Source organism: Leucopleurus acutus (genome assembly GCF_964270905.1).
Source record: "Leucopleurus acutus genome assembly, chromosome: 11".
NCBI lineage: Eukaryota > Metazoa > Chordata > Mammalia > Artiodactyla > Delphinidae > Leucopleurus > Leucopleurus acutus.
Window position 1 is genome coordinate 43,686,457 of NC_139152.1, and position 25,329 is coordinate 43,711,785.

General features: G+C 43.0%; 1 protein-coding gene across 15 annotated transcripts; it reads left to right on the plus strand.

Moving 5' to 3' along the window:
* The first annotated feature begins 1,746 nt into the window (after positions 1-1,746).
* PCBP2 (poly(rC) binding protein 2) lies at positions 1,747-24,236 on the plus strand. Of its 15 annotated transcripts, none has more exons than XM_082851168.1 (15): positions 1,747-1,882; positions 4,208-4,350; positions 4,915-4,938; positions 5,027-5,059; positions 5,954-6,070; positions 8,475-8,606; positions 9,580-9,708; positions 10,738-10,812; positions 12,644-12,736; positions 13,819-13,860; positions 15,115-15,187; positions 15,697-15,735; positions 16,672-16,727; positions 17,623-17,792; positions 20,392-20,792. In XM_082851168.1, exons 2-15 carry the CDS (start codon positions 4,282-4,284, stop codon positions 20,741-20,743), a joined length of 1,404 nt encoding a protein of 467 aa, XP_082707294.1. In that variant the 5' UTR covers positions 1,747-1,882; positions 4,208-4,281; the 3' UTR covers positions 20,744-20,792. The 15 variants fall into 15 exon arrangements, with proteins under 15 accessions (XP_082707294.1, XP_082707297.1, XP_082707298.1 ...); XM_082851171.1 differs by lacking the exon at positions 20,392-20,792 and adding an exon at positions 23,781-24,236 and having other exon boundaries at positions 1,749-1,882; XM_082851172.1 differs by lacking the exon at positions 20,392-20,792 and adding an exon at positions 23,781-24,236 and having other exon boundaries at positions 1,749-1,882; positions 16,675-16,727.
* Positions 24,237-25,329: the final 1,093 nt, after the last annotated feature.

Genomic DNA, 25,329 nt, shown 5'->3' on the forward strand with positions numbered 1-25,329 from the left:
ATTTTTATTATGAAAATTATTATTATTTGGGGGGGGCACACCACGGGGCTTACAGGATCTTAGTTCCCCTATCAGGGAATGAACCCAGGCCATGGCAGTGAAAGTGCAGAGACCTAACCACTGGACCGCCAGGGAATTCCCTGAAAATTATTTTTTAAAAGTTTGAAGAACAGTACAATGATCACCCATAAACCTACCACCTACACTCAACAACTGTTAACATTTTACCAAGTTTGCTTCATTTATATACCTATGTGAACCATTTGAAAGTCTGTTTCATGCATCATGACCCTTCACCCTTAAATATTTCATCATGTACCTCTTAAAACAGCATTTCTCCTGCATAACCACAATTCCATTATCACACTTAAGAAAACTAACACCACCTCCTAAAATTTGCTAATGTTCAGTTCATGTTTGAATTTCCTCAGTTGTCTCCGAAATGTCTTATATAGCTGTTTTTCTTCTTAAAAAAAAAAAACAGGATCCAAACAAGATCCACACATTACATTTGATTATCATTCTTTTAAATTTCTCCTCTTTTCCCTCCCATTCCTTTTCCTCCTCTCTTTCTTTTCGAAGAGAACAGCCTAGTTGTCTTGTAGAATGTCCTGGATTCTGGATTTGCTGATTATCTCCTTGTTGTGTTTAACTTTTTCCTTTATCCCTTGTAAATTTCCTGTAAATTGCAAATCGGGTCTGAAGGCTTGATTATATTAAGATTAAACACTTGACAAGAATACTTAATAGATGATGCTATGTACTTATTGCATCTCACCAAGGACTATGTCAAAGTTGTACTATTAGTGATGCAAAGTTTGATCACTTGGGTAAGGTGGTGACTATATGATGTTTCGATTTAAAATTTTCGGGTTTCTTTCTTTTTTTCCAAATAGTCCATGTGATATTTGGCACCAGGATAACATCCTGCTCCCTAACAAACTTTCCCTTAGAGTTTTGATGATTGATGGCACTTGCTTGAATCAATTATTTCATTTTGGGTTGGAGAATAAATGGTGATTTTCTAACTTTTTTATTTCCCTACATTCATTATATGGAACTCTTGAAAAAAGTTTTCCCTTATCGACTAGAGATGAACTACACTTCTTCCTAAAAGAAAGGGTAAATGCTTAAATCTTTCCTTTTAATTACCAATTTTCAGAGTAAGTTGGTGTAAAAGTGACCTCCAATGTGGCAAATTAGCTTTTTTTCTCTTTCTGAGTATCACTATAGACTACTGGGTTTTCCCGGCTCTTGTCAGTTTCTCCTCACACATCCCATTTTCCCCCGTTTCCTTTATCCATGGCGACTGCCAACTCTCTCCGCACTTACGCCTGGGCTTTCCAGCCAGCCCGCTAGGGGACACTAGTTTCCTCCCTGCCCCCCCCCACGCTGCCGCTCTATCATGAACTTCGCCGTCTGCTACCAGTTGTCTCGCTGGTGTCAGTGGTGTCCACGGAGCCGCTCTAGGCTGTTGGGAGGCCGTCCGTATTGCGTGGGGAGGGTTTGGACGACGCAGTCGCCTCGCCGGCCCCCGGGGCGGTTAGCGCTTCCGGGGTCGGAGGGTGCGCGGGGTTGAAAGCGGGCCGCTCCGCCCCGTCCCCCTCCCAGACCAGCAGAGGCAGCAGCCGGAGCAGCCGCAGCCTGCGCCCTCTCCCGCCCGCCCGCCCTCCGCCCGCCCGCCCGCCCTCCGCCGCCCTCCACCCGCCCCGGGGTCTCTTTCCCCCTTCCTCCTCCTCCTCCTCCACCCCCCCCTTCCTCCTCCGCCCGCCCGCGGGGCCCCCCTCGCCTTCCCGCCCGCCCCTATTGTTCCGCCCCCGGCCTCCCGCCCTTCCCCTTCCCGCCCGCTCCCCTTTTCCCCTCAGTCGCCTCGCGCCTGCAGGTAAGCTTCAAGATTCTCCCTCCGCCCGCGGCTATAGCTCTATTTCTATTCTTGCCATCTTTCTTAGCGGTCTCCGGTCCTCGTCACGAGCCCCGACCTCGCGTAGTCCCGCGTGAGCGCCTACCTCCTCACTCTGCTTGGCCGGCCATTCACGCGAGGCCCTGGCTCCGGCGAGGCCTACTAGGCCTCGCGAAAGGCCTTCCCCCTCCCCCCTCCCCCCCCGCTTTTTCCCGGTGGCGGCTGCGCAGGAGTCAAGGAGGGCGCGCGCGCGGTAGGGGGGGGCGGCGGTGGATTTGTTGGTTGAGGCGGGTGAGGGGAGGCGATGGCCGGCTTGCTGGCCGGGCGGGTGAGCGCGGCTCCCCGCGGGGGTCAGGCGCTGGCGCAGCCACACGAGGAGGCGCTACTAGTCCGGCTCCTCCCCCTGGATCGCAGCGCCCCCCCCCGACCGAACCGTTTATTTTTTTTCCCGTCTTTTCTAGTGGAGGGATAGGGGGTGCATTTTTTGAGTGGAAAATGCTTGGATGACCAAGGGGAGGGGGGCTGTGGAGTTAAAGAAAGGGTAGACGGGCTCCCAGTTACCGAGTTATGCAGGACGTTCTCTCGAGGTAACGAATTTTGAAATTACAAAATGCCGCTATAGACCCAGACCGAGCTATTTATAGGAGAAGGGGTAATGGACTGCAGGATTAACAGCTGGATTCCTGGGATTGGGTACACTGACGTTGACCTAGTCAGGAGAGAAGTATGACAGGGATTTCTTGGATGATTTGGAGTTGGAAATGCACCTTTGTTCCTTACCTCAAGAAATGGCTTCAAATAGGTTTTCAATTTTCTTGCCTTTTCGAACTTGCATTTATTGTGGTATTTGTAACGTGCTTCCTATTATGTGAATGGGGATAGGGAATTAAACTGCCAAATTTTTACCATGTCTTACTGAAAAAAGAAAGTTTTCTGCACAGACTTAACTCTCTCTCCCCGTTCCCCCCCTCACCCCTAGCACTATTGTTTTTCCTTGAGTGAAAAGTGTTGAATTCTGGGATTTTGCCAGTAATTAATTATAGTCTGGAAATGGGGGAATGAAGTGCTTTGGGGATGCCTCAGTCACCTCAGTCACTTACTTGAGGTAGCCATAGGGCAGCTTGCCATATACAGAATGGTTTGGCAGCCACTTAAACACTTTAAATACTTAGGATATGGGCTTTGTGTTAGAGCAAAGTTAAAACGGTGGCTGGTTTTGTGAAGGGGGAAGACTGGCTGTAGGAGAGAGATCACTGATGTTGTTTTGAAGGGATGGATACTAAAAATGTCACTGGAGAAATTTCACAACTTTGGGAAGAACCACTCTTAGGGCCTAAAGAGGTGTTGTAGGCTAAGGTATATCCAAAAACATTCTTTCTACACGTAGTCAATTATTCTAAAGCAGAAATGTTAGGAACATTTCTTTAGAGGATACGTGGGGAAAGGGCCTCAGTAGGAAGGGCTCGTTACTGCTGTTGTTTAAAACAACTACACAATAAATTTTTAGCAGTACCAGTTTTAATTTCGATTGTTTCCTTTGGAAGAAAATTTAAGATTTAATAGATTTGAATGAAGACTTGAGTGGTAACAGAGGTTAACACAGAAGCAAGGAAAATTTTCAGATCTTGAGTGACTATCAAGCTAGGTTGGGAAAAGAGGACTCAGGCTGCACTTAATGTATTGAGTCATTTCCCAAAGGGGAATATGGAACCCAGCCTGCAATAGAAGGCATTTCAGATGCTTTTTCAATGAGGTTTTTGATGTAAATCTTTTAAAAATTATTTGGTGGCATCTATTGACATTCAAAATTTTAATGTGAGATGCCTCTCATCAATTTCTTTACCTAGAAATTGCTGCCAGTAAGAACGTTTACATGTGTCCTCTCTAGCTTTCAACCCAAGAAGCTTCCTAACAGGGAAGCGAAAGGTCGTTGCCCTGAGTGTAGTTGATTAGTTTGAGGTTTGCCCTCATGATTTCCAGGTGTTTCTGTATTCTCTTGAAGCTTATTCTGCTGAAGGACAACTGGTGCACGTTCAGCAGTTCCCTTAGAACCATTGCCAATTGAAGGAATCTTTCACATCCTGAGAGTCAGCGGAAACCATACCGTTAATGAGAGCAGACTGGAAAGTTGCCTTCCATACTCTGTAACAGAACCTGAGCTGTTAATGCAGTTGTGCTGGATGTATATAAGCCTGCCAACTGATAGACTGTCATTTAAGGAAAAGAGTTCATTAGAAAACATTGATAATGGTTAAAGTAAATTTCTGTTGTTTTCCTACTCTGATTTTCGTCATGTTTTCATTTCAGTTTTTGACTTTCACCCCCACCAGTGACCAAAGACTTGACCACTTAAAGTCCAGCTCCTCAGAACACTGCTCGACATGGACACCGGTGTGATTGAAGGTGGATTAAATGTCACTCTCACCATCCGGCTACTTATGCATGGAAAGGTATGCACCAGCTTGGGAAATTGGGTCATAGTAACTGCTAGGGGAGGGGCCAGGAAGAGAGGGCATGGATCTCGGAGCTCATCAGATTAGCACTGTGGGGTGTCTGGCTTTAGAACTCTTCTCTAGCGGAGGAGATGAGAGTGTAGTGGGAAAACGAACAGACTTTACTAGGAAGCGCCACTGAGCAGGAAAGGCTTAACCAGAGGCTAGAGCCAAAGACTGTCTCATACCTGGATGATAAGTTTTTCTCATGGATGTTGCTATAGCTTGTGATAGGTAGATTTCCCCTGCCCAAACAATTTTGGGGTAACTTTAAGGTGGGGTGATATATTTGGTATTTTAAAAAAGGATTTATATTAAAGATAGCATTTAATTACTCCATTATTTCTTCACAGTTGTTTGATAGCTTTGCTTATATTTTGGGCAAAGAAAATAATAAGCCTGTCCATTCCTTTTCCCAATAAATCTTAGTTTTTCCATTGCTTTGGACTGTTAAAAATTACTTTTTGTGATAATGAATGCTTCAGATTTCCTCATATTTGACACTAATTTTCTCCATTGCAGGAAGTTGGCAGTATCATCGGGAAGGTAAGACATCACTTCAACTCTAATTACTATTTAGTCAGTCTGCGTTTAAATAGCAGTTGGAACTCACTCTTGACTTTTCCTCTTACAGAAAGGAGAATCAGTTAAGAAGATGCGTGAGGAGGTGAGTTATTGCGGATGGGGGGGTTAAGGGACTGTTAACTTGGGAAGTAAAAAACCTTTAAAACAAAAGCAAAAAAAAATTTAATGAGAGATTAGAAGGGGGAATTTTTTTTTTTGGCCGTGCGGCATGTGGGATCTTAGTTCTCCGACCGGAGATCAAACCTGCGCCTGCTTCAGTGAAAGTGCAGAGTCTTAACCACTGGACCGCCAGGGAAGTCCCAGAAGGGAGGAGATCTTTTTCTCTCTCTCTCTTTTTTTTTTTTAAGATTTATTTATTTTATTTTTGGCTGGGTTGGGTCTTCGTTGCGACGAGCGGGGGCCACTCTTTGTTGCGGTGCACGGGCCTCTCATTGTGGTGGCTTCTCTTGTTGCGGAGCACAGGCTCCAGGCAGGTGGGCCCCAGCAGCTGTGACACGCGGGCTCAGCAGTTCTGGCTCACGGGCTCGAGCCGCAGGCCCAGTAGTTGTGGCATACGGGCTCAGCTGCTCCACGGCATGTGGGATCCACCTGGACCAGGGCTCGAACCCGTGTCCCGTGCATTGGCAGGCAGATTCTTAACTACTGTGCCACCAGGGAAGCCTGAGGGGGAGATCTTAATAGGAGAAGCTTGTATTTTTCTGGCGCAGTTATTTGTAATGACAAATAGTATGCTGGGAAATGTAATTTTAGGAAGTCTCAGGTCATTCAAGACTTAAAGCAGCTTCTGTAGTTTATGTTTGAGGACAAATATGGAGCACTATTTGAAGTGATGTCGATATTGCCTTGTGTCAGAATCATGTATACAGGCAGTTTCTTGCCCATCTTATTTAGGAGGGATTATATATTTGTGTGTGTGTGTGTGTGTGCGCGCGCGCGCTCAGATCTTTTTAACCTTTTGGCTCTGTTTCCTATCCAGAGTGGTGCACGTATCAACATCTCAGAAGGGAATTGTCCTGAGAGGATTATCACTTTGGCTGGACCCACTAATGCCATCTTCAAAGCCTTTGCTATGATCATTGACAAACTGGAAGAGGTTTGTTGTTCCCTGCCCCTCATTCTTTATTTTGTGCTTCTAGGTAGTTTAATGATTTCTAAGGGCTTTTAAAATTCAAGGACAGACTAGATCATAAAACTCCGTAAATGGGTTCTTTGCTCCCATTCATCATCCCCCAAATTGGACCATTTGTAATTAAAAAAAGATGTCACTTTAATCGGTAGAAAAATACAGTTGTCCCTTGAACAACATGAGTGTGAAGTATGCAGGTCTACTTGTACTTGATTTTTTTTTTTTTTTTAATAAATATGTACTACACAATACGTATTGTAGAGCTACACAATCAGAGGTTGCTTGAATCTGTGGATGCAGAACTGAGGATAAGTTAAGTGATACATGGACTTCTGACTGGGGTGGGATGTCGGCACCCCTAACCCCCAACTGTAGTTTGAGTGCTCATTTTGGCAGCACATAAACTACAATTGGAATGATACAGAGAAGATTGGCGTGGCCTCTGTGTAAGGATGACACGCACATTTGTGAAGCATTCCCTATTTTCCAGTTATAAAATAAGTAATGGGAGGTTAACTTTGTTTGGTGGCAAACGGTTATTACACTTACTGTGCTGATCATCTTGTAATGTATTTAAATGTCAAATCACTATGTTGTACATCTGAAACCTAAATAGTGTATATTGACTATACTTGAATAAAAGAGCCCCCAGAAAAACCCCCAAATAGTTTGACTATTATCAGGGACTCTAAAAAATGTGTGAAAAACCAGCATGTTTTATTTCTTAACCAGCAGTTTTGAAGGTATGCCACCACTGTGTTGGTAATTATGTCCCCTAATTCATAGTTGAGTGGACTAAATTAACATGCTTTTGTCAGGAGCCCTTCTGAACACTAATATACTCCATAAATACAGGTATCTCCCAATGCTGGATGCAGTTATATATTTAAAAAAAAAATCAATCTGGTAACTGTGTCTATACTATACTTGAGCTATACTTGAAGGGAGGGAATGCGTTTTATAAGTGATCAGAAGCAAAATATCAATACCAGAGATTTTCTGACTGAAGGAAGTTTTTTTAATAATTAACTGGTTTCAACCTTAAAATGCTGAACAACCATTGCCCTAGGTCCAGTCTTCAGCTTCCTCCCACTTCTGCAGTAATAGTGCTAATCATGCAATTGACATTGCAGGCAGAGGAGAGCTTCGGGGCTGCTGCTTGATGCCTTAATGGTGCCTGAAATCTTACCCTTGCCAAGATCAGAAATGTTATCCTTTGATCTGCAAGACCCTGCTAATCCAGAGCTTGTAGCTTAAAAAAAGTTCAGAAAATCTAGCGACTTCCCTGGTGGTCCAGTGGCTAAGACTCCGAGCTCCCAGCGCCGGGGGACCGGGTTCAATCCCTGATCAGGGAACTAGATCCCACATGCTGCACCAGAGAGCCTGCGTGCCACAACTAAGACCCGGTGCAGCCAAATAAATATATTTTTAAAAAATTCAGAAAATCTATTCATGCTTTCAACAAATAAGAAGCATGTTCTTGACTTTAGGGGCTTATGTTTGAGGAGTTCCCAGGTCTAGCTACTACATAGAGATTAGGCTAAAACCATTTAATCCTCAGAAGGCTAAACTTAACTAGTTTAAAGCCATGACTTTCAGATGCAGCATATTGTAACTGGAAAGACTATGGGCTTTGGAACCAATACAGTCCTTTAGTTTAAAATCTACAGCTTTTTAGATGTGATTGGGGTAGGTACTCAGCCTCAATTTCATTATCTGTACAATGGTATTATTACCAAGAAATTAAGACAAGGATAAATGGAAGTACAGTATTTAATCTTTATGTAGTTTTCTAAGAGAACAGAATTGGTTACTTGAATTTGTTTTGTTTTTTGGGTTTTTTTTTGCCGTACACGGGCCTCTCACTGTTGTGGCCTCTCCCCATTGCGGAGCACAGGCTCCGGATGCTCAGGCCCAGCGGCCATGGCTCACAGGCCCAGCCGCTCCGCCGCATGTGGGGTCTTCCCGGACCGGGGCACGAACCCATGTCCCCTGCATCGGCAGGCGGACTCTCAACCACTGCACCACCAGGGAAGCCCGGTTACTTGAATTTGGATTGCATTGTTTTATCTCTTAATATTTAATTTTGTCTTCTACTGAGAAAACTCTTTAATTATCAAAGTAAGTTTTCTCTCTACCAAGAGTACTTCCGGTGTGAAGGAAAATATATTTAGGGCTAAACCTGAGGACGTTTGTAGGCCATTTTATCTTTTCAGAAATAGGGTTTTGGGGGGAGGCAATATTTGAACCTTTGTTGATGCAGATTGTGACATAATATGTCCCTTGTAAGGTTCTTTTATGGCAGTTATGGGTTCCCAGGGATCTGTTTAAACTTTTATATTCTGATGTTTTGACTAATTTCTTGTTGTAGGACATCAGCAGCTCTATGACCAATAGTACAGCTGCCAGTAGACCCCCAGTCACTCTGAGGCTGGTGGTCCCTGCTAGTCAGTGTGGCTCTCTCATTGGGAAAGGTGGTTGCAAGATCAAGGAAATACGTGAGGTTGGTAACTTGTGCTCATTTTCTTTTTGAAATGTAAATTATTCTAAATGTGCTTCTTCTATTAGCCTTTACTATGTCTAGGAAAAGTTTGTGTTCATTGAGATGAAGATTTTTATTAAAATAATAGTCCTAGAAGACTGTAATTTGCTTGATATATGTGTATATATATATATTTTATATTCCATATATTTTAACAACAATAAATCAGAAAAGTTAACCAGAATTTCCACCTATTGCATATGACCCATTGGCAACTTTTCCATGAGACTACGTTATCTTTTTTTTATGTTTAAAGAGCTTTCAGTTTGATCGATAATATCAAGTATTTTTCTTGGCCAAATCCCTAAATAGCAAGGGGAAAATGAAGGTGTATTGGGATGTAGTTGTAATTCTCCCTTTTAAATTATGGAAGTTACATGAAATTATGGAAGCTTTTAATTATATCTGGGAGTTATTGAATTGGATGTTGGAATGAAATTTGAATGGCTCCTAAAGGAAAACTAATTGTAGTTTTTGGGAACCTTTTGTACATGCCATGTGAGCAGGGATTTTGATTTTGTTCATTGATGTATTCCAAGTACCTGGGGTGGTACCTGGCACATATAGCATGGGCTTGATATAAACATTTGTTAAATAAGAGAATGAAAGGTGGGTGGTATTTGTGGGTATTTTGTTTGATGGCCTACAGAGCTATCATTAGCTGAGAGGAAACTGTTCTAGAGGGACCTTTTTCTTGAGACCAGGTTAAATTTACGCTGTTATTCAGCCTTATTTTCAGCTTTCAGAGGATAATTTATAACTGATTAAACAGTCTTGTCTGGAATAAGGGAAGAGTGGGAAGGGAGGATAAAAAGGGTAAGATAGGAGATGGGATAAGTGTCTACTGAGCTTTAGATTCTTAAGATTTCTGCTGGGAGATACTGAAGAGTATGAGCTGTTTTCTCTGATTTTTAAATTTTTTTTACCCCCAAAGAGTACAGGGGCTCAGGTCCAGGTGGCAGGGGATATGCTCCCCAACTCAACTGAGCGGGCCATCACTATTGCTGGCATTCCGCAGTCCATCATTGAGTGTGTGAAACAGATCTGCGTGGTCATGTTGGAGGTAAGCCCTCAGGCTCATGCTGAGAATGGGGGGAGGGTGATTTAGGGAGACAGACTGATCTATATTTAGTAAGACTAGAATTAGGTGAGGCTGTTAGAAGCCTTCAGTGGGGGTGGGGAAGAGGTTCCCTGAGTTCATATTTTCCTTCCCCCAGCTTTGACTTTTCTTATAGTGCAAGCAAAAATAGAAACTAAGCAGTGGTGATCATTTGGTTTACAGCGATTTTAGCAGAGTTGGTAGGGGAAGATTCACTACTAGGAATGAGTGGACAAAAGATGTATCTGGGTTCGTGAGAAGCTAAGTTAAATTGCCTTTCAGATTACACTATTTTAGCTACATGCAACTTTGATATATTCTTTAAATTAATTTCTGATGAGGCAGGATTATATTCAGAATGCTGTATATATTAAAAAAATGTATCCATAATGGTGTTTCTGAATGACTTATGAGGTTCTGGTGGATGCTATTCAATTAACAAGAATAGCAAAATTAAGGGGAATTAAACCTTTTTAGAATTGTCATAGGGAGTTGGTCCCATATTGGTGAGAAAGGAAAGTAGAATTTTCAAGTAGAGTTTAGGAAAATATTGATTGAGCCTTTGAACTATTTATGGACAGTCCTAGGTGCAACATTTGGGAGTTTTATTTCCTATTTTGTCTTTATTTCCTATTCAGGCCAAAATGTAGGATCTTAATTACCAACTCAAACGTACATATATACACATACAGGTTTTTCGTGTTAATTAGACTTATTTGAACACATGGAAATAATGCCTAAATTATTACAGGGGAATCTGCCTTGATGAGAATTAGTGTGAGCTCTGTAGTCCACGGACCATCTTACTGCTTTAAAGGCAAATAACTGCAGATGATTTGAGATTAGATCTAGCCAGAGACAACGTTGGTAGGTGAGGGAATGGAAATAATACAGTTTTTAATTTAACTGACCTGTGTGAGCTTAAGCCACACAGCTGAAGCAGCTTTGAAACCTTATCTCTTTTTGTTTTTTTCCCCTCTGACTCTCTCCCAGTCCCCCCCGAAGGGCGTGACCATCCCGTACCGGCCCAAGCCGTCCAGTTCTCCAGTCATCTTTGCAGGTGGTCAGGTAAGAAATTTTTTATTGGCGGGCTAAGGTGAACAAGGATTATGTTTGAAATGTCAAAACTTTGCCAGCAGCACATCAGGCCACTCTGCATGCTTGCTGAAACCTGTACTCTGGCCATAATTTGACCTGCTTTCAGTTTTATTTATTTTTTGTACTGGAGAAAGCTATGAATGCTATCTTATTTAATTTTTAGCAGGCAATGGGAGTTTTGTAGGCACTCGGAAGAGGTAATTTACTTAGTAATTTAAGGTGGGTTGGGTTAGAAGAACGGGTTAAATTGCCTTGGTGTCACTACTTCTTTCCCTACCCCACCCCATCCCATGTTTTTTCATGTGTGGGGTGTTCTTTAGAGGTCTGAATAAAGGTAGCAAAGAGTTGGACCTCTGAAAGAGATTCTTGGATGGTGGTCTCAAATTGGGGGTCCTGAAATTGAGTGTCCTACAAACTTCCCCTTCTCCCCACCTCACCTCCCCTACTCCTACCCCTTCACTCCCAAACTCCAGTGTGTTGTCCCCGGGCTCTTAACCTCATAAACACTGGTTTGAACCCACATGGCATAACAAATCAGCTGGGGTAAGGGTTCAGTGTCTAAGAATAGAAGGGGGAGAGCATGTTGGGTCTGTGACCTTTGGTGTTAGAGTAAGAACACCAAAGCACCCCTTTGGCCTCTCCTCCTTCACCCACCTAAACTCTGGATCCTTGGCACGTGGTTTATTCTGAATTTAGATTTTTATGACAAAGGGCACTGATTAGCACCATGGTTTTATGCTTTTTGGTTAGTATTTGAGGAGTAGGTAGGTTTTTAAAATATTGAGGTTCAGGCTGAAATAGTGACCTTGATTTTGGTAGCTGCCTAAACAAGTATAGTGCTCAAAGTGCCTTTTCGTACATGGGGCTGACCTGTTAAAAGCACAGATATTCAACTAGTTCCATCTTATATTTGAACTGGAGAAGCACTTAAAGTCCATCTCATTCATATTCTATTGAGTTGTCATAAAACTGAATAAGTTTTGGGGGACTTAGTTTGTCTTGTAGTTCTGGAAGCGTTCACAAGAAATTAATCATCTCATAGTTTAGTACCTTGCTTTTAACACTAGCCTTGTACAAACTGGTTTGGTCAAGGGGCTCTCCATGAGTCTGGATAGTTAGGCAGGATAAACAGGCCCAGAGTCAGTGTAGCAGGGAGGTTTAGTTCTAGGCGTTTTCCCTTCTACCCTGGAACTACAAGTTCCTACTCTTCTGGATTCTTCCACTCCCACTTGGGATTATCTAGAGTCCATACTGCACAGCAGCAGTCCTCTCCATTTACAAGTCTTCCTTCATTTCCCTTTCCTTCCCTCCCCTTCCCACCCACCCCTTCTTACCTCTTTGCTTTCCTTCCCTCCCTCCCCTTTATTCAATTGACCACCCTCTAAAAACTTGCAGCTTCTTCTTCCATGAGTGGCCCTGTCTTGGATTATTCCCATGGGCCTTTTTAAATGGACCAGTTCATGCAGTGTCCACAGATGGACCTGTGTCTTTTGTTCCTCTGTGACAAAGTGGGCTCTGTAGGGGTTCAATTTAATCGCACACTGACCAGGAGCTGGCATCAGCTCTGTTGCCCCACCCCTTCATTCTGACTGAAAATAGCCCAATTGTGCAGTGTGAAATCTGCCACCATAGGTTAACTTTTTTTTTTAATTCACTGATTGCAGCTCGTTTCAAATTGTGTTGTGAGCTCCTTTTTAAAGGAAAAGAAAAAATTAAACAACTTTTTTTGTGTGAATTTCATGCTGGTGACAAGGTGCCGGATTGACAGCCCTGGAGACTGAAATCCTCTATTTATCCACAGGACAGGTACAGCACAGGCAGCGACAGTGCGAGCTTTCCCCACACCACCCCGTCCATGTGCCTCAACCCTGACCTGGAGGGACCACCTCTAGAGGTGAGAGGGGATGTTCAGTCTCCAAGGCTCACTCAATCCTTCCGCCTCAGCCGAGACTGCCAACACGCGGGGGGCCAGTGGCGCTGGTGATTTTTGTGCTGTGGACACCACCTGTCCACGGGGACCTGGACTGACCCCCCCACCTCATTTCACACAGGCTGCGTAGCCCACCAGATGGTAACACCAACTCTCTTTTTTTTTTCCTTTTTTTTCCTTTTTTTGTTCAACCCCTTTTCCCTGTCTCCTACTCCTCCTACCCCATTTTCACCTTCCCACCCCAACCTGGGTGCACTTTTGGGGGTACTGGCCACTGTGATGTGAGAAGCCTCACATCCTGTGAACCAGCTGCTCCTTCCTTCCCCTCCCTTCCCGATTCTCCTTGTCCCCACCCCATTGCCCTGAAGACCCAGCTCCCTTTTCGGGAGGTTATGGTGTGGGGGGAGGAGGGTGTAGTGGGAGCTGCAAGTGCCTTTTATGGAGGGGAGGTGGGAGAAGGCAGGACTTAGAACACAGTGATTTTTTTGTGTGTGTATGTTCCTATGGTCAGCTCCCTAGTGCTAGGGACCCAACTAGCTTCCAGTGCACTTAAGGTCTTTAGGCAGATGTAGAGAAAAATAAGATAGGAAAAGGGAAGTGTTTCAAAACATGCCATGTAGGTTTGTGCAGATAAAAATCATTCATGTCACCATGATTGGTAGAAGGGTTGGGGTGGCTGAGGAAAGACCGTTTTCCTTCTAGGCTATCTTGTACACAGGGAGAAGGAAGGGGGCTCGGGCAGTCGAGGCATTGTTTAATCCCACTTCCCACGTTTTCATTAAGAAACAGATGTGTTATTTTGTCTTTGATTGCAGGGAACATGGCTCCCTTTATAGGCATCCCGGAATAAGCCATCATATTAGGGTTTAAAGAAGGCCAACAGGTCTGACTGTATTTGTGAGATACCATCTACTGCCTCAACCCCTGGCCTCCCTATTCTCTAGTTCAACTCTGGCTTCCTGGCCAGTTGAAATCTGTCTTTTTCCCCCCACTGGGTGGCTGTCCGTGATTGGTTTTTAATAGGAACTGTTTTCCTCCTTTTGTAGGCCTATACCATTCAAGGACAGTATGCCATTCCACAGCCAGATGTAAGTTTTGTTTTCACTTCTTGTTTTGAAAAGTTCCTTCTCCCGTCCAAAATTGTCTCTTTTCTCCATGTAGGCAGGAGTGAGTTGGGTCTTAAACATTTGCAGTATTGTTTTCCTCACAAGGTGAACTCCATATTTTGGCCCTTAAATAATCTTTAATCAGGACATACATAGTAGCACCTTGTTTTTGCCATTTAATCCCTGGAAATTATAATCTGGCAGATTATTAGATTCTGCTTTCTCCCATGTTCCAGATTACTCTAAAAGAGAAATGTTCCACGGTATACTGTCATTTGTTATCCCAGGGCACAGTTTAAATTGACAGTGGGCTGTGCATCTCTGCTTGGAGTCCTTTCCATGGCGGGGGATGGGAGGTGGGAGGTTGGCTTTGCCCTTCTGTACTCCTCAGTCTGAGGTGACAATTTAAAAAGCATCTGGAGGGGTGGGGAAAAGGGGTTTATTTACACAGGGAGGGATAGGAAGCTGAATATTTGGGAATTCAACTCAATAAAACCTTCTTTGTCACTAAAAACTCCAACTTAAAAAGTGCTGGTATTTAGACTTCAAGGGCATTTCTTTCTGCACTTATCCTCTATCCTTACTAACTCTTTCAGGTGCTGAGCTTTAGATTTGGGAAGTTAAGATTGGCTCTTGGTTAGTGATAGCCCCCAGGAGGGGAAGTAGACTTGAAGAGGGATGGTTTTACAACAGCCAGGACAGTTTATATAGATGAAGAAAAATAGCTGTAGAAATCATGGGGTGGGGGTGTGCTAAACCCAGTTTGGTTTCACCTTAATCTCTCTCCTCCTTGCAGTTTCCCTGCCCCCTCATCTCCTTCCCTCCTCCCAGTACTGACAGAACCCTGCATGGTGTGTTTTCCCTAGCACCACTGCACAGTTTGTTTTCCTAGCCTGTCTGTGCTTGTCCCTGGGGCAACTGTTGCAATGGCTGCAAACACCTTCATTAAATAGCCCACAGGGGGATGGTTGTCAGGCGGGTGCTGCTGCTTGTCTTTTCACACACCCCAAATGCGCTCATTCTCTTTGTACTGATACCCTTTCTATTTCTAACCCTTACCTTCTTGTTGTGCCCATCCCCAGGATGGTGATACCAGCCCCATATCTTACCCTCTGTCATAGTTTGAGTAGTAGCCAACTTTGGGGATCAGGAGCTCTGCATTTTCAAATTTGAATGTGCTTGAGCCCTGACTGTTTTGCTCTTCTAATGCCAGCCTCTTCTGTTTCCTTCCTGCAGTTGACCAAGCTGCACCAGTTGGCAATGCAACAGTCTCATTTTCCCATGACGCATGGCAACACCGGATTCAGTGGTATGGATACCTCAGTGTTTATTTCTGTAAGGTGTAGTACAAGACAGAGGCCAGCCCCAAGGTCTCAGTTTGACATCTGTTTAAAACAAACTTCATTACCCAGCATCCTGCTGGTTTAAACTTGCCTGTTTTCTATGGCTAAACCAAAGGAGGTAATGTGTTTGTTAACTTGGTTTTCATTTGGGGTGAGTTATTCTAAAAGAGAAAAAAGACCCTGGAAGGTTTGGGGTGAGGTCTGGGGATGCTTGTCAGGCAAAGGGTAGGCTGATATTTCTTCTAACCCATCTTCGCTGCTGCCCCTTTGATCTGATTGGCACCCCCTTTCTCTCCACCAGCTGTTCATAGATCTGGGTAGAAACAATCCATTTGTGCCAAATTGTGTAGTGGTTTTTGTTTTTGTTTTGTTTTGTTTTGTTTTTTTGGGCTTTTTTTATATATATATAAGGAATAACTTGTCCGATAGGGTTAGGATGAGACCACCAAACTCATTTTCACTTGTATCTTAACAGGCATTGAATCCAGCTCTCCAGAGGTGAAAGGCTATTGGGGTAATGATTAAAAAAAAAATCTGTAGTATTCTACTGTTATATTAATAAACTGGTGGGAGTCTTGTTTCACTGCCCATGACATACCAGCAGAACATGCACATGGCAGAAAGGAGCTGAGAGAGCAAAGCGGGGGTGGGCCTGGTATCCCTGAGGGTCCCTTGATGGATCTGGCCTACCCCCTTCTAAAAATGCTGAGTTTTAGCAGCCACAGCTGAGAGCAAGACTAGACTTGTGAGTTAGCCAGCTGGTCTGGTCTAGTCCAGGTGTCAGATGGGTATGGGTGTTTGCTGATAGGAGTTTTTTTTCTTTTTCTTTGGAAAACAAAACCCAGAACAAATTATTGAGCAAAAGACAGGGAATAAATCTGGAGAAATGAACTTCCCACACCTTACTGCCATCTCATTCTCACTGACCTTCAAGTGTAGGTTAGGGGTAAGGGTGTGTTAGGAGGGTGTTAATCTGATATAGGTATATTTAAAGCAACTCTGCATGTGTGCCAAAAGTCCATGGTACCCAATAACAGGCATGATATTGGCGCTGGTGATAGCATCAGGTGAGATAAAATTGGAACACAACAGCAGGAAATCCAACCAGAAAATGGGAGAAGTGCAGAAGTACTTGTTTAGATTTTGGTCCTGAGAATTGAGGATACCACATTCCCTTGCCCCTTGCTTCCATCCCCTTACACCCTAATAGGCTGGGCTTTGCAGGAAGTGTCATGAAATCAGCCTCTTCTGTGTGTACAGAGGAACCTTTCCAGCATTATTTCTACACCCCTCTCCCCCTCTTTCCTCCTTGGAGGCTTCCAAGTTAGTGATGAATCCCAACAGCCAATGCTGGGTTTCCAGTTCGTTTTCCTTCTGTTAGGTTAATGTACAAATCAGTGGGAGTTTGTATGCTGTGCATTGAACTTCTTTGCTCTCTTCTGTCTTTTAGCAGGTTTGGATGCATCTGCTCAGACTACTTCTCATGAACTCACCATTCCAAACGATGTAAGTATATGGTTGGGTTGCATGGGATGAAAATAAGAGAATTGGTTTTAAAGAATAGAGGTCTTTTCAACGGCATCATGCCACTCTTACGAAAATGGGCTTGTAGACACCAAATTAAATTCTTAAAACTACATAAAATCTCAAGTAAAAACTGATGGAGGAAATTGATGAGCCAGAAAGAAGCTTTTTGTCTCAAATAGAAATTCCCATTTGCCTTTGTTTTTTGTAGAACTTGAAGCCTTATCCCTAATTCAGTGGTCCTTGGATGTTCTGTCTGTACTATCCCAACGTGGTAGTCACTAACCACGTGTAGCTGTTGAGAATAATAATTCAATTTCTCAATCTTACTGGCCACACTTCATGTGTTTAGTTATCACGTTATTAGTGTCTACAGTATTGGACAGTGCAAATGTTGGCCAATTTTTTACTTTTTCCCAAGGCAAAAGCATTAGAAATTAGCCAGAATTCTTGTCACGATGGTGAAGTAGGAATCATGGCAGGATGAGTTATGGCATCTTTTTTACCAAAAACAGAATATACTTTTATCTTTATCCCTATCTCTGGTTAGCTAGGTTTATCATCATGTTTGCTCTGCTTTATTTTGTCTTTGGAGTTAGTACTCTGAGGAAGTGAGCTAATGCTCCTAGGAGTCATTCAGCTTAGAGTTGGCCCTGACCTGTAGTGATCAGACAGAAGAATAGGGCAAGAGTTGAGATATAATCGATAACTCAATTTTTAAAATCAGGAGTATATGAGTAGAATGTGTAGGATGCAGATAGTTTCCATTGTCATGTTTGTGGACCCACGCTATAGAAGCCTGAGGAGTGGGGTGGAATTCTTGGACCTAACCATGCAACTCTTAATTTGGTATGCCTTGTTGTTTTTCTCCCTTAAGTTGATTGGCTGCATAATCGGGCGTCAAGGCGCCAAAATCAATGAGATCCGTCAGATGTCTGGGGCGCAGATCAAAATTGCGAACCCAGTGGAAGGATCTACTGATAGGCAGGTTACCATCACTGGATCTGCTGCCAGCATTAGCCTGGCTCAATATCTAATCAATGTCAGGTAAGTGTTCCCTATCTTTCGTGTTATTCATGCCAGCATAAATAATGTATGTGTTGGGGGAAGTTACACTGTTAATGTAAAGTGTGGGATTCTTTGAGGGATGGAAATGGGAAGCGTAGAGATGGCAAAAGAAAAAGTTTAAAGTCTAGCTCTAGTTTTCACCCATCCTTAGTGTAGCAGAAAAAGAAACCAGTTTGTAATAAGTTTGCATGGGGTTGGGGGAAGGGGAATAGATTGTTTGCATTTGACCTTTTGATGGTTTTGGGAGTGGAAGGTATGGAGCATGTCTTCACCAGTAGGACTGCTCTGGGTGGAGCACCGACTTAAAACCAAATGTGGGTCTTGCTGTAGATGTCATATAGACTAATGCCTTACTAATGGGGTTTAGGCTCCAAAGCACCCTTAATTGAAATAAGGATAATGAAGTTATGTGACAGCAAGACAGTTTCTTGGAGGCAGTCATTACCGTTTATTCTGAAAACATCCATTTTTCTCAAGTTGCCAGTGTGTTCCATTGTTCAGAGCTTGTGGAAAAGGAGAGGTACGGGTATTGGATGTTTCAGAAATGCTTAGTATTTTCCTTTCCCCCACAATCTCATCTCATCTCTTAATGACTTTCTGAGATTTTACTTTTTTTATCCAAACGTAGCTAATGTTAATACACACAGTTGTAGCAGGACTATTCACAGTCCAATGGGTATCCTACAAGGCATTTATATTACTTGCTTTCTCAGCACATGTGCCTAAGTCATGTTCTTAATTGCTTACTAACATCTTAAACCAGTGTTAGCAGCTCATTCCCCAAGGGACTTAGCTATCCCTTTTATGTAGACTTTTACCTAGTTGTTATTTACCTCTGTCACAGTCTCTGTTGTGCATAAAAATTTTATGGGTTCCTGAATCTAGTGCAAGGGAAAGGAATTTGTAAGTATGGGATCTATTTTTTGCCATGCTTATGCAGATCATGTATTTATTCCATGGTCTTTTATCCCCTGGTTAAGAATTCATCAGATCCCCAGTAGTGGTTCTGACTTTTGCCTATGTCTTTTGATGCCTTGAGGTATTTTCTAGTCTTTATGTAGAAAAGACTTTCCTCTGTCTAGATCTGCTTTCTTCTTCAGCTACCAAGATGTCAAATTCTTACTGTTCAGACTGAAATGGTAGTTAATTTTGAGACTGTTTGCAAAGGTTTGTTTCCTTCTTTCTAATGGGGGTGGTGGGTTGTTAAGAGGAAAGAATCGTGTTCTTGGAAGCTGGAAACCAAGCGATTTTTCTTCTGCTTGGGTAGACCTGCCCTCAATGTTGTCAGATAGTGCTTCCACGTAACCTGCTTGCCTGACCCCTGTACTAGGTCAGTGGCTAAGTTGTAAGGAAGCAGAACGTGGTCCACCTTTGTTTCCTGATTTTAGTCACTCTTTTCAGGATCATCCTTTTTAATGAAACTGTCCAAGCTATGGATTTGGGTCAAAACTTTTTAAAGCTTCATTTAACACCAAGCAAGGACTATGTGTGCACACAGCTAACTCTTCACTTTCTCATATTGGCCCAGTTTGAACGCAGAAAGCAAACTGGTTTTATTATGAATACTAGGTAAAGAAAGAGTTCTCTGTTTTCAGTAATGGACCCTGAGCATTTCTACTGATTTTGGCACCTTTTTTATGGATTGCAACTGTCCTTGGATTTAGGTAAACAAAATGGAGTCTTGAGAGGAGCCTCCCTGCCTTTGAAGAGTTCATCTTTAGCCGTAGGATGTCCAACAGACTTCAGCAAATGCCTGCAGTTCTGCCATAGACACATGCAGGCATTTGGGAGCTACAGGTCATTACTGTGATTTAGAGCTTATTTTAGGAGGAGCAGTGGTAGTTTTACTTTATTAAACTGAACTTTTCAACAGTGCTTAAAGTTTCTCTCTTCCAGTTTTCTAAGGTCTATATGAGAAGTACAGTCAGTTAAAAACAAAGGGCCTTTTTTCCTCTCCCAGCCCATCACCAGAAATGAGGCTTTATTTTATCTATGCTTCTGTTCTCAGCATTTTTCATTGAAAATGCTACAATCTTTGAAGTCTGAAATGAGTGACCTACTTCAGGCTCTTGTCCCTTTCCATCCTGATATATTTGGTTAGTTTGCTGTGGCGGTAGAAGCAAATTTTAATATCAGTTACAGAAAAAACAATTAAAAATTCTGTGCATTAGTATCCCAAAGCTGCTCAAGTGATTGGTGGGTGAAACATTTGTTCTTGTTTGGAGGTGGATGGGTACTCTTTCATTTTCTGCTTGAAATCGTTCTTTTCTGCCTTCTGGGTTGGATCAGTGTGTCAGGTAATATGGAGGTGTGTGATTTTTCTCAGTCTGTCAGCTTTTTCTTCACCATAGCAGTTTTAAATAGCATTGTGGAATGGAATTTGGCAAAGTATACATTTTTAGAGGGTGGGACACAGAATAAAAGACAGCTTGTCATAAGTTGATATTAAGCCTTCCTAACTGGCAACCAGAGGCACTTACTGATAACTGAAGCGGATTTTGTCCTGTACTTTTCCCTTTTGTGCTCTTCCCTTCCACCCACCCTTTTTTTTTTTGTTCCTTTTTTTCCTCTGTTACAGTTTAGAAAACGCTAAACCCTCCTCCCAGGCAGCCTCCGTCACGATCCCTGATCACCTCAGCATCAACCTCTCTCAACCCTCCACCCCTTCTTCTTCTTCTTCCTCCTCCACCACCACCCCCTCGCTCGCCACAGCGGGGACCTCCGACGCACCCTCCAGCCTCCCCAACCCTCTTCCGACCGCCCCTTGTGTCTCCAGTCTGCTTGGCATGAAACCCATCCCTCTCCTGGCTCTAAATGTTGTGTCTGCTGCTAAGGGTGCCGGGGCTTCAGCTACCACCACCACCACCTCTGCCGTGCCATGTGTAACTAACAAACTGAAAAGCGAGAAACAGAGATTCTCTCCCTACTGATTGCATATATCTTGGGGCACCCCCTCAAGTATTTTTTGGTTTTGTTTTTGTTTTCCCTTTGTTAACATTGGTGAGAACCAAACTATTGTGAGCTTGTGACCGTTTCCTTTTTACTGTTTTGGGGGATAACAGGGTGGGGGCAGGGGCAATGGTAAACTGTTTAGGTTTAGGCCGTTTCTGCTTGAGTGCCTGTTTCAGAGTCTGACTTGTTGAATTCTTATCTAGAGCCACAGTTCTTGCTCTTCTTTCTCATTCTGTTACATTTTGTAGCTTTATTCTGCCTTGCAATATAACAATGTTTTAGGCTCTGTGTTAATGAATAAAAGCTTCTCCATTAACCTTTTTTTTTTTTTTTCATGGTTATCAGCCAGCCTTCTTGGCCAGATTTGTGTTTCTAGCTGTAATAAAGTTGCCACAGTAAGAACCTTAGTTGACTGTGCTGTGAAGGAAAGAAGTTATTTCTTTACCCAGAATGGGGAGGCAAGTTGGGGAAAGTCTAATAAAGTTTGCCGGCTTCTGTCTGCATTCCTCTGAACTAGTATTACCCCTCTCCCTGTGACATTGGATAAATCTTGAACAACCAGTGGGTGACATTGCCTCAGATTTGGCAGGATTCTGTCCAGTTATCCTAAGTCAACCCTGATTATTCAACCAGGTCCCTTTACCCTTCTATTCCCCGCCTACCTTTGTCTCCCCACCAACCCCATCATAATTAGAGGATTAAAGACCTAGATTTGGAAGGGACCTTTAAGATCAACTGTAACTCATTGATTCACTTTATCAGATTAAAGAAATAGATGCTCTGGGAGACTTTAAATTTGCAGATCACATGAGTGAGTAGTCAGGACTAGCAATTTGTGCTTTACATTTACTCAGTCTTCTAAGATTGTGCTTGATCTCCCTGAAGCCTCATTCTTTTTCGTATCCCAAGATCTCTCTCCATAAAAGAGTAGAAATGCCGTAGGTAAAATGGTGGAAGGGCTCTGATAGTTTCCACTCAGCCTGAATGCATATTGCCAGGGTAATGAAAGTATGATGCTCTTCCCAGGGACTTAGAAAACCAGTGTGGAGATTTCTTTCCTGGTGACCTTTTCCCATATCCCCTTTGGCTTACATTGTTTAAAAAACAAACAACAACAGAAAACCTAATTATATTGCAATATATTAACTTCTGGTTTCGTGGTCCCTCAATCTCATATTGGGGCTGTGAATTAGTGTTACACGTCCCAAGTCTGCCTGAAGGACTAGGGGGGCAAATTTCATTGTCCAGATAGGGTTTTTCTTGTTGGTGGCTAGATGCTCCTTTATCATGTGGTCCAGCTTTCCTTAGTAAGCTCTTTTTATATCTTGCTGATACCATCTCCCCCAGAAACCTGGTTTTTATTTTATCTAGTTTTTGATTTTAGAAGGCCTCTTTACCTAATGAGTACTCCCTAAAGGATTGCTTGGAAGGAAGTCAGATGTTTTAAGGGCTGACCAAAATCACCACATCCAAAGGTACTTCTTGGTGCTTGATTTCTTAGTAGCTTACAGCTCCCCCATGTGGTCCTTCTATTCTGGAGTCCTTAACACAGTATTTCTGGTTGGGTTTTCCCTTCTCCTTGCCCCCTCTCCCTGCCACCCCCAATTCCTGCCCAGGCTGTGTATAAATTCTGGACTGTTCTTTTTGGTGCCAGAGTGCCACCACCTTATGTGAACTTAGTTTTTTTTAGGTCCTAGATCTAAACTGTTTGCAGCAGCTCCTTTCCTCAACCTTCAGTTCCCACTAAACTCTCTGATTCAGGGTCTGTTGTTCACGTTGCTCTAAATCATCCCATTTTGAGGTTGGCGAGAATCTACCCCCTTTAAGAACTATTTTCCTTTATGCTGAGGTCACAGTAGCATTTCTGACTTGAAACTAAATGCAGTTTGTAGTTGAAGGACCTATTACCTGCCCTTCCCCCACCCCCTCTGCCCCTGCCTTCCTGGCCAGTTTTTGGATTTGCGTTATTCTGGAAGAGATGCACATGCTGTCTTGACACGATTGCCAGTAAATTTTAAATCTTTATGAAATAAAGTTATAAACTCAGGCTTCCCTGCTGGTCCAGTGGTTAAAACTCCACGTTTCCACTGCAGGGGTGTGGGTTCGATCCCTGGTTGGGGAAGTTCTGCATGCCACGAGGTACGGCCAAAAAAAAAAAAAAATTATAAACTGAGACTGGGTCTTACACATTTAGTTCTGTTCAAAATGGGAGCTAAGTCCTGCTGGCTACCTAATATCAGTGAAGCAGGCTGATAGCCGAACATCTAAAGACCTTTCCTTCAAAGCCCAAAATTGGATTCCAGGACCTCAAATAGTCTATTTGAAACAGGCATTGTAGCCAGGTATATTTGGATGGAGAATTTGGCTTAACAGGACCACAAATTGGGGAGCTTCTAGAGTGCGCTAGGGAGTTGCTGAAAACATTGTTTTGACTTCCACTTAGTCTTGAAAACTAGGCCTAAAAACTATAGGTTGGGTATAATTCTTGACCCATACTTAACACTTGCTGCTCCCTCTTTAACATGCCTTAGTGTTTAAAAACTCAAGCATCTCTTAATAGTAATAGTCTTCACATTGATGGAGAGACCTGGGACTGTTCTATTAGTAGCTTGGGAGAAACTAAAAAATAAGCTGGGCAGTAAAGAAAGTGTCTGTATATTGCGACCCTCTAAAGCTTTAGTGTGTGTGTGTGTGGGGGGGTGTATTTTCAGAGAGTGCTTAACATCTCCCACAAAGATTGTATAGAGCATAGTTTGAGGGATACCCACAATTAATAACCAAGGTCCTCAATTTCCCTTGGTTGTGAGGTAACTTGCCTCAGGAAGCTTGGATTGCAGGGGTTATAGGACCATGGTACTGATTAATCCAAAAAGTCTTTAAAATGTCTCCCTTGATAACTGAAGCAGATTATGTACTTCTTCACATCTCATCAGCCAGGCTAAAAGTTCTGGAGGTGAGGTACTGCTGGGCACTCAGAAAACTAACTTCGAGTTTTTTTTTGTGTGTGTGTTACAGGCTTTCCTCGGAGACGGGTGGCATGGGGAGCAGCTAGAACAATGCAGATTCATCCATAATCCCTTTCTGCTGTTCACCACCACCCATGATCCATCTGTGTAGTTTCTGAACAGTCAGCGATTCCAGGTTTTAAATAGTTTGTAAATTTTCAGTTTCTACACACTTTATCCACTCGTGATTTTTTAATTAAAGCGTTTTAATTCCTTTCTCTGTTCAGCTGTTAATGCTGAGATCCATATTTAGTTTTATAAGCTTCTCCCTGTTTTTTTTTTGTTTTGTTTTGTTTTTTTTTTTGGGTTTTTTTTGGCTCATGAAATTTTTTTGTTTGTCATGGAAATGTAAGAGTGGAATATTAATACATTTCAGTTTAGTTCTGTAATGTCAGGAATTTTTCAAAAAAATTAAAAGATGGACTGGAGCTTTTTCTTTGTGAATAGAAACTGGATGCCACAGTGATTTCATGTGGGTTTTGTTCCTGGTGTCTTGCTGTTATTTTTGCACCTTTTATCCGTCAAAGGACACGGACCCTGCTTGGGTTTTGAATGTAAGCCTTTATTCCATTGAAGATGTTTTCTTCTGTTTTACCACTCCCATCTTTTTCTGTAGCCCTTGAGCCTGCATTGCAGAGTGACCTTAATAGATATAGCAAGCTGGCTGTGCCCTTGGTCCAAAAGATGGGGGGTTATATTTTCCTAAGATTTGTCTGCAAAGTGTAAGCAAGCACTTCAACTGGGTGGGTGGGGAGGGATGCACATGCATACACATGGAAGCAGCTGAATGTGTGTCTCACTGGGGTTCAGGTTGCTGGGAATGCCTATACTCTTGTCCAGACTTAAAACTGTAGTCTCCTGTTTTTAAAAAGAATGGGTGTTTTATGGGTCCTACTAGAATCCTTTATAAAGACAGACCTGTTCCCATTTATGTAGATTTTTACAAGGTTGGGGCTGTAAGTGATGTTCAGTTTGGTAGTGAGAAAAGCATAAAAAGGAGGAAGTCACTCAGAGTCCTCAGATAACATCTGGAGCCCAAGGCTCCTACTTAGCCATGCAGGCTACCCCATTCAGTCACCAAGAAAACCCTCAACAGCTTGCCTGCATGGAGTGGTTATATTTCAAGGTTTTTTCACAGGGGTTACAATATGACAGTCCCCACCCCAATCAGGCACCAAGATAAAAGCAGGGACTTAAAACAACACCCCAGTTCTTCAGCCTGAGCCATCACATGCTTTCACAATCTCCTGGCCTCCCCCTAGTCCCTAAGCCAGCGCTTGGGCAGAGAGATGGAGGGACAAAGAAATTACATTGCCACCTGAGAAACCTCAGAGGGGAGGACCCAGCCTTAGCCTCCCTCCTCCCAAGTGCAAAATGTGTAAACAGAGTAAACGGAAAACAAAAAAGTGCAGTCTAAATGGCTCCCTTTCCTGCTCCTCATAGTTTGGGCAGAAAGAATAGAGAGGAAACTAGGCAAGTTTGGCTTTTCTGTCGCCTCACCACTTGCTGAACGTATTGGAGTGAAGCAGGAAGGGGCCAGTTTGCCCTTACCCATATCT

Excerpts from the sequence above, each read along its gene's own strand:
- PCBP2 (XM_082851168.1), top strand. The coding sequence starts at position 4,282 with ATGGACACCGGTGTGATTGAAGGTGGATTAAATGTCACTCTCACCATC. Across the intron at positions 8,607-9,579 it reads AGATCAAGGAAATACGTGAG|AGTACAGGGGCTCAGGTCCA; the intron begins GTTGGTAACTTG and ends TTACCCCCAAAG. Across the intron at positions 9,709-10,737 it reads TCTGCGTGGTCATGTTGGAG|TCCCCCCCGAAGGGCGTGAC; the intron begins GTAAGCCCTCAG and ends ACTCTCTCCCAG.